The sequence below is a fragment of the Mobula birostris genome, chromosome 15 (genome assembly GCF_030028105.1).
Source record: "Mobula birostris isolate sMobBir1 chromosome 15, sMobBir1.hap1, whole genome shotgun sequence".
Classification (NCBI taxonomy): domain Eukaryota; kingdom Metazoa; phylum Chordata; class Chondrichthyes; order Myliobatiformes; family Myliobatidae; genus Mobula; species Mobula birostris.
This window is the reverse complement of record NC_092384.1, coordinates 37,427,401-37,439,438: the sequence shown is the minus strand read 5'-3', so window position 1 is coordinate 37,439,438 and position 12,038 is coordinate 37,427,401. Positions and strand designations below refer to the sequence as shown.

The 12,038-nt window shown below is 39.4% G+C and overlaps 1 protein-coding gene across 7 annotated transcripts in view; it reads left to right on the top strand.

Moving 5' to 3' along the window:
- Positions 1 to 12,038, top strand: part of adcy7 (adenylate cyclase 7) — a 160,049-nt gene that overhangs the window by 93,002 nt on the left and 55,009 nt on the right. For 6 of the 7 annotated variants that reach the window (XM_072279593.1, XM_072279596.1, XM_072279595.1 and 3 more), the window contains 4 exons: positions 466 to 1,027; positions 6,388 to 6,585; positions 7,571 to 7,732; positions 11,741 to 11,890. In XM_072279593.1, coding sequence (XP_072135694.1) covers positions 854 to 1,027; positions 6,388 to 6,585; positions 7,571 to 7,732; positions 11,741 to 11,890 — 684 coding nt within the window. In that variant the 5' untranslated portion in view covers positions 466 to 853. The remainder of the gene's footprint in view (positions 1 to 465; positions 1,028 to 6,387; positions 6,586 to 7,570; positions 7,733 to 11,740; positions 11,891 to 12,038) is intronic. The other variant, XM_072279599.1, reaches the window with a different exon arrangement.

Below are 12,038 nucleotides of genomic sequence, written 5' to 3'. Positions count from 1 at the left end.
GCCTTGCTGTTACCATGGAACTGTTTGTAATTAAATGTGTAAGGGCTAACACACATTCTGTCCCCAATAATGAGAAAGCGTGCAATTGCGTTTTAATTTATATCCTAATATGAAGTTTCAGAATAGACAATTCTGTTATAGATTGGGGAAGACTTTGAATATTTTAGCCTAACGTGACTGAGTCAGTTCAAGTGTAGAGAAATCTTGTTGATCTGCATATACAATATTATTCCATTCAAAGAGGCTACATTAAAAATAAATTAAATATCTGATAGATCCCAGAAGATAAGATACTGTAGTTGCATATTTATGTTATTTTTGAAGAAATCTAGTGGAGGATTTCAAAGGACAGGTACATAAACATGTGCAGTTCACAAAGGAAAGGTTAACGGAAGCACACTGAGTAAAGTGAAACATGTGGATGATTCTCTTTAACCCCTTTATCTCTTATTGGATTCCTCGTAGGACTGATGCCACTCGAGAACATCGTCAATATCCATTCCCGGATGTTAAGAAGAATAATTGTCTGGCAACGGTAACTCAGAAGCACGTAAAAGGAAAAAACATTATTTTAAACTGAAAAATCATGCTCAGCACAATTGATGAAGTGCACGTGGTGGGTTGGAACGTCAGAACAGACTGGGAAGAGTGACCACTCCCCTACCACCATCCCTCCCCTCCCCCAACCCATCCCCACTCTCTCTTTTTTACATCACAAGAGAAAGCACTAGACAGAGCACAAATGAATGAACAGCCTTCTTTGCCAGACAATAAAAAATACCTTTAACAGGGAGCCCTGAGTTGCCAACTGCCAAAGTCTCACCTTAAAGAAGAAAACTTGGAATTATAAACAATGCCGTCCAGAGGGAAGTACTTTATTAATGAAAATGAGGCTCGTCGAAGAACAGACTCACTCTTTGAGACCTACTTCTGCATAACCCAGCAATTCCCTCTTGTTTTTCTTTTCCTGCTGATTATTACTGTGGCTTGTATAGCCCTGATTGTCATCTTCTTTGTCATTGAACTGGTAAGTTGAAAATGTTTTGTCTATGCACTGTAAGTAACTGAGCAAAGGAAAATTTGTTTTTTAATGTTGGTTTTTAGTATCAGTATTGTTTTAACATGGGGCTCATTAACTATTTGATGGACTGTAATTTAAAAGCTAAGTTCTGAATATATTGTTCACTTAGAGTTTCATTTTAAGAAATGGGACTGGATCAAGGGTCAAAGACCATGTTTGTAATATTGTGCCCTCTGCATCTACTATGGGCGCAGGAACATGCTCCCTGGCAAGTCATGCACCATCGGAACATAATGTACTATTTAATATTTCAATAGGTTTGGGGAAAATCCTGTAGCTTCCTCTTTAATAATACAATAGGGTAACTTGTTTTAACTACATCATAATTGGTCATTGCAAAGTGTCCTGTGATTAAGCTGGGGTTGATTTGGTGGGTTGCTGGCACCATGGCTCAAAGAGCCAAAAGGGCCACTGTAGTTTAAATAAATAAAAGTAAAAATGCCAGATATGGATCTGGAATCAACTTGCCAAAGGTGACTGGGGATGGGCAATAAATTCTGATTTTGCTGAAAACAAATAAATAGATTCTAACCATTGTGAATTTGAAATTCAGTTGCAATTTTTAATGAAAGTGTAATTACAGGTTCAGTTTTAAAAATTTCATAATTGTTACTTGTAGCCTTTATTTATATTTACATGTGACAGAAGCTGATGCCAGTGTTTGCCGTCAGAGCAGAATTCATTAAAATCTGTTGGGCAAAAAAATCAATAATTAAACATTTAATTTTGTTGCATCACTATGGGGGTAGATTATGGGGGGGGGTAGATTAAACAATGCAATATACGAATGTTTCTAAAAGTCCTTTGTACGCTCATCAACCATTGCTGGTAATTGTATTAGTTTAATCCTTCATTTTCCATGGGTTTTTGGGGCACCATCTTTTATTCTCTTAAGAATATACTGAAGAACACTTATAGGATAAACTTATTAAAAAGTACTCTTTGTACTGTATTTTGACACAGAGCATAGGTGGGAAAGGGGAAATGAGGTATTTCATTTTAGAAGATTTTGCAACAACTGTTTGCCAATGCTTTTCTGGAACTTTGAGCCTGATATCTGAGTGCTGAGGCTACACTTGCAGAAAAATATTGTACCCAGGAGAAAATTATAAATCATTTGTATGTTTTTAAATACATGTCTCTATGAACTGTTAATGCCAACAGAGACTCTGTTGCTAAGGACAAAATTTGCTTAACCCATTGTGCTAAAGTTTTGATTTGACAGGATTCAGTGTAATTATAAGATGTAATGTAGGCTTTTTGGATTGAGAAAATTATGGGTTGTTTTTTCCATTAGGCGTGGCTCGCTTGGTTGCTCTCTTGTCTCTAAGTCAGATGGTTATAGGTTCAGGTCCCTTCCCAAACACTTGAGCACATACACATATATATATTTTGAAATCTGAGATAAAAAATTAAGCCCTATAAACTGTGCATCATTCCTTCAAGAAATGATATGAAAAGGGGGACCCAAAGGTGCTCCTTGAATTAAAGTTGACTCCATTGGCACGATTTCAATTAAGAAAGTTTTTCCAGCACCCTGAACAATAATTAATTTCTCAAGACAGCATTACAAAAACATAATTATCTGATTATAGCCACACAGTTGCCTGTGAAATTTTGCTGCTTACAAATTAACTGCTGTATTACAATCTGCCTTCCTGTTTTTCATGGTATTATCATGCCACGTATTGCTTAAGATACATTGACACTGAGCATGAATATATGTAGTTATGACCATAGTCACTGAAACTAGATATTGGCAGGTGACTACCTGCAAGAGAGTGTTGGTCTTTGAGAAGTCTGGAGTTTGGAGTTGGTTGACTTTATGAACTTAGCTACGTAATTTTACAGTGGAATGTCAAAGATGGGATTTTAGCAAGTTGCAATAAGGAAGTTAAGATTCCTGGGCAACACTTAGAAAGATAAATGTTTTGTTAAAAGAAGAATGAAAATGCAAGTGAATAAAGAGGCTGCATATAATGCTAATTCAGCAAATCATATAGGGAATTAACAACAATCAGTTTCTAAATTAAAGTTTTGGCAGAAAGATCTTGAGAGCGGGAAGAACAAATCCTTTCCCAAGTACATTTGCCTGTTTTACTCTTCACGAAGCTGATTCCTCTGGGAGTCCACCTATATGAGTTAACACCGAGATAAATAAGCAGTTAGTGGAATATCAAGCAGCTTGTAATAAGCATATTAACATTGGAAAGATTTATTGAAAATCCTGAAACAATTTACAACATGGACATCATTGTGTAGAAAGGTAGAAGAACCAACTTCAATAATTAATTTAATATTAGAGAGAAAAATAGATATTACAGGGAGAGCAGAACGGTGGTATTAGCACAATAGCCTGAATGACTTATTTTCCACTGTGTGATTGCTTGGGTTTTGAATATTCAGATGCCAATGCTGTAATCTCAAGATGAAATATATACAAATTACTGTATTGAAGATGAAGAATGTTACTTAGTGCTGCTGTTCTGAAACTTCCTTATTGTACAAATCCACTCAAATCTACAAAAAAGTGAAAATTAGTAAACTAGGTAATTCTTGTCTATGGCTAATATTTTGTCAGTACTACCTTGAAATAAGGGAGTTTCTGTTCTCTAAGAATCGCTCGTTATGGAAAACAGGTTTATGCAAACGGTATTAAACTGCGGGCATTCCTGTGATTTTAGGAAGAGGTTAATGAGGGGAAAAAAAAACAATTTTTAAAGGAATGTTTATTCTGTCTTTTGGGACGACTTCATGTTGCAGCAGGTAGGGGTACTGCCTCCCATCTGCAGGGACTAGCATATTATATGGATGCAAACATGAGGAAATCTACAGATGCTGGAATTTCAAGCAACACACATAAAAGTTGCTGATGAACGCAGCAGGCCAGGCAGCATCTATGGGAAGAGGTACAGTCGACGTTTTGGGCCGAGACCCTTCGTCAGGACTAACTGAAGAGCTAGTAAGAGATTTGAGAGGGGGAGGGGGAGATCCAAAATGATAGGAGAAGACAGGAGGGGGAGGGATGGAGCCAAGAGCTGGACAGGTGATTGGCAAAAGGGATATGAGAGGATCATAGGACAGGAGGCCCAGGGAGAAAGGAAGGGGGAGGGGGGATGGGCAATAACGGATGGGGTGCAAGGGGGAGGTGGGGCATTAATGGAAATTAGAGAAGTCAATGTTCATGCCATCAGGTTGGAGCCTACCCAGACAGAATATAAGGTGTTGTTCCTCCAACCTGAGTGTGGCTTCATCTTTAGAGGAGGCTGTGGATAGACATATCAGAATGGGAATGGGACGTGGAATTAAAATGTGTGGCCACTGGGAGATCCTGCTTTCTCTGGCGGACAGAGCATAGGTGTTCAGCAAAACGGTCTCCCAGTCTGCGTCGGGTCTCACCAATATATAGAAGGCCGCATGGAGAGCACCGGACGCAGTATATCACCCCAGCTGACTCACAGGTGAAGTGTCGCCTCACCTGGAAGGACTGTCTGGGGCCCTGAATGGTAGTGAGGGAGGAAGTGTGAGGGCATGTGTAGCACTTGTTCCACTTACAAGGATAAGTGCCAGGAGGGAGATCAGTGGGGAGGGATGGGGGGGACGAATGGACAAGAGAGTCGCGTAGGGAGCGATCCCTGCGGAAGGCAGATGTGGGGGGGGGGGGAGGAAAGATGTGCTTAGTGGTGGGATCCCGTTGGAGGTGGCAGAAGTTATGGAGAATTATATGCTGGACCCGAAGGCTGGTGGGGTGGTAGGTGAGGACAAGGGGAACCCTATTCCTAGTGGGGTGGCGGGAGGATGGGGTGAGAGCAGAGGTGCGTGAAATTGGAGAGATGCGTTTGAGAGCAGGGTTGATGGTGGAGTAAGGGAAGCTCCTTTCTTTAAAAAAGGAGGACATCTGCTTTGTCCTGGAATGAAAAGCCTCATCCTGAGAGCAGATGCAGTGGATACAGAGGAATTGCGAGAAGGGAATGGCATTTTTGCAAGTGACAGGGTGAGAAGAGGAATAGTTCAGATAGCTGTGAGAGTCAGTAGGCTTATAGTAGACATCAGTAGATAAGCTGTCTCCAGAGATAGAGACAGAAAGATCTAGAAAGGGGAAGGAGGTGTCGGAAATGGACCAGGTAAACTTGAGGGCAGGGTGAAAGTTAGAGGCAAAGTTAATGAAGTCAATGAGCTCAGCATGCGCGCAGGAAGCAGTGCCAATGCAGTCGTCGATGTAGCGAAGGAAAAGTGGGGGACAGATACCAGTATAGGTTTGGAACATGGATTGTTCCACAAAGCCAACAAAAAGGCAGGCATAGCTGGGACCCATAAGGGTGCCTATGGCTACACCTCTAGTTTGGAGGAAGTGGGAGGAGCCAAAGGAGAAATTATTAAGAGTAAGGACTAATTCCGCTAGACGGAGCAGAGTGGTGGTAGAGGGGAACTGATTAGGTCTGGAATCCCAAAAGAAGCGGAGAGCTTTGAGACCTTCCTGGTGGGGGATGGCCCGAAATGTTGACTGTAATTTAGTCCTGACGAAGGGTCTTGGCCCGAAACGTCGACTGTACCTCTTCCTATAGATGCTGCCTGGCCTGTTGTGTTCACCAGCAACTTTTATGTGTGTTGCATATTATATGGACCTTGGGTTTTCTCTGAAGGCTCCTCTTTCCACTCACATCCCAAAGATGTGCTGGTAGGTTATTTGGCTGCTATAAATTTCCCCTCTGTGTTGATTAATGGCAGAACGAATCAAAGATGAGTGTCCATCAAATGATGAAAAGGATGATCATGAGTGTTTGAGAATAAATTCAGGTGATACAGGGAAATGAGAAGGAGGAGTGACATTAATGGATTCCATTCCATGTAGCCAGCAAGGGCCTGATTAGCTCTGTGTCATTATAAGAAGACAAGGTAAAATGATAAGACTGCATAATATCTGAATTGATTTTATTGAATAACTTAATGTAATCATTTGTTTCAAAAAAGAATGATAAAGAGGTTTATATTATTTTTATTTGTAAAATGTTATACTGTAAGAATTTATTAATGATGAATATTTTGTCAAAGTCTGAAAGCTGATTAGCCAGTTTGGAAGTTTTTATTATTAATATATGGAGATTTAATATGGACATTAACTGTAAATCTGCATGTTACATAATTCTTTGAATTACTGAAAATTGATTAGGTACTTTGATGTGAGCTGAAGTTCATTTTGCACTCTTCAATGATTTCATGAATGCACAGTAGTGAATAACTTTACATAGAAATGAAAAGGGTCATCTGTATTTCCCATTCATGTTTCATTTTTTTTTCTCATGCAGACAGTTCTGGATCATCTTCGCTTTTTTGTTACATTATGCACCGCTCTGGGGATATTTGTAGTCATTTTTGTTCTGGTCTTCATTGAATCGTTATTTCAAAGATGCATGAAGATATTTGCGTTGTTTATTTGGCTTTGCCTTCTTACCATGGGGTATATTTTCATTTTTACTGGTGAAAGTATCTCTGCTTGGGACCAGGTATGACTCATTTCAGTTTTTAAGTTCAGTTATGGTGGTATCTGTAAACTAATAGGGTTAGAATTTCAGCAAAGTTTCTCCTGATAATTTTGGCAAAAGGTGTTCTGATTGGAAGAACGCTAAAAGAAATTTGATGCTATTGCCTCTCATGAATATTCTGTTCATTTTATTGTAGCATCAGTTTGGTTTGATTGATCAGTAAGTCCCATTCTTGAAGTAGAGTGTGTGTACAGCATTACCAAAGGGCCATCCTTTGGATGAGCTGTCAAACTGATTCTTACTGAAGCAACAGAATTACAAAGAAGACCACATTTGCGTCATGATCAACATTCTTTCTTCAAACAATTTGACCACGAATTAAGTTCCCATTTTAAAGAAAAAATCTCTTGTTTGTGGGATCAAGCTTGCAACAAAATGACGGCTGGGCTTGCCCAGGGAAGCTCATACTGTACGTTACAAGGTTATTTGAAAGGTCTCAGAAGTTTCTAAGTGATTGTATAGCATGCCGAGCTATGCAATGTCTGTTTATGATTCTGTAGGTGGAAGGTACAAAATTTCATCTGTTTTTTTTTCAAATGCCTGCTGTGTTATCTCGAAGGATTGTGTGAGGATCCACTTGGCAGGGCCTGTGCATCTGCCACTTTTCCATTGATCCACAAAATAAATAAATACCTACTGTAGTAAAGATTGTACTGCAAAATCGGTATTTTGAACTCTGCTCAAAAGTTAGGGAAGCAGGTCTCCTGAGTCAGCTGACTGTTTTTTATTTATAAAATGTGAGTTCAGAGAGGAGAGAAGCAAAATTGTGAAGTACTCTTTAAATACTAATAAATCTCAATTTTGCTTTCACGGTTGCAGATCAGCAAGATGCATTCTAAAGGCTGAATTTTGATGTAAAGATATTTATGTTTGTTGGGAATGTACAATTTGTGGGTGAGGATAAGTTACAAATTTAAACAATAAGATAGTTTCTGTTTTCTTTAAGGTGCCATTCTTTTTGTACATTGTCTTTGTTTTATATACAATGCTGCCATTATCTATGCGGGATGCCATCATTGCCAGTCTCCTGTCGTCCATCTCTCATTTAGTTACACTCAGTATTTGTCTCTCAACTGCACCTAAACCACCCATCTACCTTGCTCATCAGGTGAGACTCCTTTACTAATTTGTTAACTGTGCTGAACAGTGACCCTGATTTTTGACCACCTCCAGGTACGAATCAGAACCTTATTTTTAATTGGGTAAAATGTAATAATCATTATTTCATTAATTTTAAACAAGAGGAAGGATGCTGCAATGTACGTAATAATAATAAACTTACTTTTACTTTCCACACCTTAAGAAATGTAGTAAATTTTTATCTTTTTGAAAAATCATATAATTTCTGTGGTAAACATATTTAAGTGGAACATAGTAATACTTTATTATATCATACAAATAGTTTCTGTGACTAGTCTCTTTCATTTCTTTGCATTCTTGGATATATTATATATAAAGCTTTTGATTCAGTTTGGGTTTTTTGTTTTTTTATTAGTGTTTTAGCAAAATTGCGGACTTGTATATTTTAAAATTTCACTCATTTATCATGTATTTCTGTAAGGCATAAGTAAATTGAAATAAATAGTAATGAATCTAAAGATTAAACTTTGCCTTAATTACTTCTTGAAAAGGATCTTAATTTTCTTTAGTGTTATGGAGAACAGCTTTCTTCTTTCCTTCTTTGCTGTTTCTTTTCTAACCATTTGCTCTGTTGGTTCATGCGTCCCACAAACTAATGGCATTGATCTATGTTAACAACTTTAAAGCATTTTATGACATACTCAATTCAAAGTAAACAAAGTGGAATTTTATTGGTGAGAAGAAAAACTGAGACTGTAGAGGATCTATTTTGCTTTTTTTTTAAATTATTAATAAAACTAAAAGATTCATGCCTTGTATAAATGTCAGCCACAAACCTCAAGCCCTGTATGAGCCTTAACCAATGTGTCCAAGAGTACAAACAAGTGTATAGTGTATGTCTAGACACAGACCTATTTATATGGTAGGATAAAATGTCATTTTATCACAAGTGGAAGGTTAAGTTTATTGTACGTTGTCGAATGAAACATAGGTTGTTATATTTATCTCGGGGGACCAGAAATTCAAGTCTAAGCTGATTTGGAGAGCAAAATCAGTCGTCTTACCCAGTCAGGAACTAAAAGAGTAAAATGAGAATGCTGAATGTGGGTGCAGCGAGTGGAGTGAAGCCCAGTGATGTTGACCCTGTGTGATGTCTTACTGACAGCTGTCAAGCTGCTTCAGGAACTACCGTTAATGCAGTGTAGGCTGTGCCAAGTCTTTGCAGGAGACATTTCTGCATCTGCCCTGTTTAAAGGATCACAAATCGCCCGTAGAGTTGTCAGTTGGGTTTGCACATAATTTTATTCTCTGAATTCAGAAAACAGGATGACCATTGATGGCAGTTTCTGCTTGAGCTCAGAGTCATTTCATTTAACTTAAAAATGGGTGCTCCAATCATTGGTTCTCCAGGACAACCAGGAGGCAAGGATAACATACATAAATGAAAGAAGAGAATGTTGGGAATGCTTTGTAGATCAGGCAGCATCTATGGAGAGGTCAAATTCTGAGCTAACGGGTTAGGTTGGCAATCTTTCAAGTTGCCTTTCAAAAGAATATCTTAAGCTGCTGGGGGGAGGAGGGGTAGAGAAGCTTAGGTTAGGAAAGTGGTCCCCAAGCTACTTCAGAGATCAATGTTAAATCTCCAGTGATAAGCCCACCTGGCCTGTCGAATCTGCTCTGCCATTCAATAAGATCACGGTCGATCTTGGTATTGTCTCAGCTTCACCTGCTTGACTTTACCTCATTGCTCTTAATTCTCCTGCTATGCAAAAATCTATCAAACTGCGTCTTAAGTATATTTACTGAGGTTGCCTCTACTGCTTCCCTGGGCAGAGAATTCCTCAGATTCACTACTCTCTTGGCAAAGCAGTTTCTCCTTATCTCCAGCTTAAATCTATTCCCCTAAATCTTGAGGCTATAACCCCTCGTTTGAGTTTCACCTTCTGGTGGAAACAACTTTCCTATCTCTATCTTGTCTATATCTTTCATGATTTTATATGTTTCTGTAAGTTGAATTCCAGCAAACATAGTCCCAGGCAACTCAATCTCTCCTCACTCCGGAATCAAGCTGGTGAACTTCCTCTGCATCTCCTCTAAAGCCAGTATGTCCTTCCTCAAGTGAGGAGGCCAGATCTGCACACAGTACTCCAGGTGTGAGCTCACCAGTACTTTGTATAATTGCAGCATAACTACCCTGCTCTTAAATTTAATCCTTTTAGCAATGAAGGCCAACGTTCCATTTGCCTTCTTCATAACCTAGTCACATCTGTAAACCAAACGTTTGCAACTGATGCACAAGCGCTCCCAAATTCCTCTGCACAACAGCATGCTGCAATCATTCACCACTTAATTAATAATCTGATTTTCTGTTTTCCCTTACAAAGCGGATGACCTTGCATTTGCTAACAGTGTACTCCATATGATAGATAATTAGCTATCTGTATCTCTCCGTACAATCTCTGTAATCTCCATACAATTGCCTTTTCCCCTCAATTTAGCATCATCAGCAAATGCAGATGTGCTCCACCTGGTCCCCTCGTTAATGTATATTATGAACAGATGCTGGCCCAGAACCGACCTCTTTGGCACTCCACTAACCACTGAGAGTCAACCAGTGAAACACCCATTCATTTCAACTCTCTGCCTTCAGTTGGTTATTCAGGCAGTAGGAAGGTTTTCTGTCACAGTCTGCCACACGGGTATGCCTGCACCGCAGTGACTGGAGAGGTGAAGGTCATTGTCATCCTGAGCCTGTCAACTTCTGTGTCATCTCAGTCACCCAGGATGTCATGTTGGTACTGTCGGTGTCATGTGCCTAGATAGAACGTATGAAGTGTTTATTCTTGGAATGTAGCTTGTCCCCTCTTTATTTTTGTTTGGTTGTGCTGGACAATGATATGGTTCTTGGGGCCACATGAGGGTTGATGGCCTCCCATTAATCCTTGATAACTCCAGTCTGATAGTTGTCAAGGTCGGAGAATAAAGTATTTGGTGGGGTTGAGGACTGAGTTAGTGATAATTTATGTGGGATTGCTCCTTTTATAATGGATGAGGTCAGGAAGCTGATGGGGCATTTGGGCAGATAACCTGCAACACTTAATATAGAGAAATTTTATGGGATGTGGCAGAAGGAGAGAAACTTAAAAAATGATCGTGGGACTGCAGAGGCAATCAATAATACTGCACAGTTAAGTGAACATATCTACACTGGACTTAACAATAGGGCAGAGTCCTTTAATGCAAAAGTAGGCCTCAACCCTCCTGTGACAATCTGTTTCACCAGTCATCTGGGCCTCATTTGAACAGGAGAAGTTTGTGCAAATGATAATGAATGCTGTTTGTCATTCACTTTGCACATTGGGTGGGGGGAAGGGAAGGAGTACTAAGTGGCAGCTGATAGGTGGGGGGGGATGAAGTAAGAAGGTGGGAGGAGATAGGTCATGGCCTTCTGCACTTTGACCAGAAAATGACTTACGAAACATGACCATATCAATGATCTTCAGCAGCTTTGGGATTCAGAAAGCCACAACATTTTGGGTATTCATTTCTTCTTTAAGTGCTTACTTTAACTCTTCTCTGCAGATGAACTGGCAGATGCTCTCCCAGCCCAACTCCTCATGAGACCAGAGCTTAGTTAACTTGCCAAATCAGGCCTAAGTGAAATCATTAAATTTCTCTGTTAATGCTAGTGGGGGTTTACTGCATTTACTTTGGCCGCCACCTGCCAAACATAAAACGTGTAAAATGGTATAAAGTGTAGAACATTTCTTCCTCCACCCAATGAGTCACTGAACTTTCTTACATAAATTAAAATAAAGTTTCGCTTTACTTTTAAAGCAGAAAGGTAATATCAGGTCCAGTAAAGTTTAAAAATTCAATATGCGATAAGGTTTGATGTTTCTTATGTTACAGAAGTGAGACATAAGACCACAAGACATAGGAGAAGGATTGGGCCATTCGGCCCATTGTGTCTGCTCTGCCATTGCATCAGGGTTGATTTAGTTGTAGACCTGATACTGTTGTTTTGGTCTTCCAGCTGATCTCCAACGCTGTGATATTTTTATGTGGTTGCTTGGTTGGCTTTTTTCATAAGTTTTCAATGGAACGTGCCCTGGAACAGACTTATGAGGATACCTTGAGTTGTATCCAAATCAGGATGCAGTTGGATGTGAAGAAAAAACAGCAGGTGAGGATGGCATGTTCTCAACTTTTTCTCCATCCCATAAGAAAGGGAAAAATGTTCACAGAAGAAAATAATTCATTGTTGACTCAATTTCTAAGCTTCAATTTGAAGAGATTGTGAACAAGAAGTATGATAAAGCATTCCCAACAAT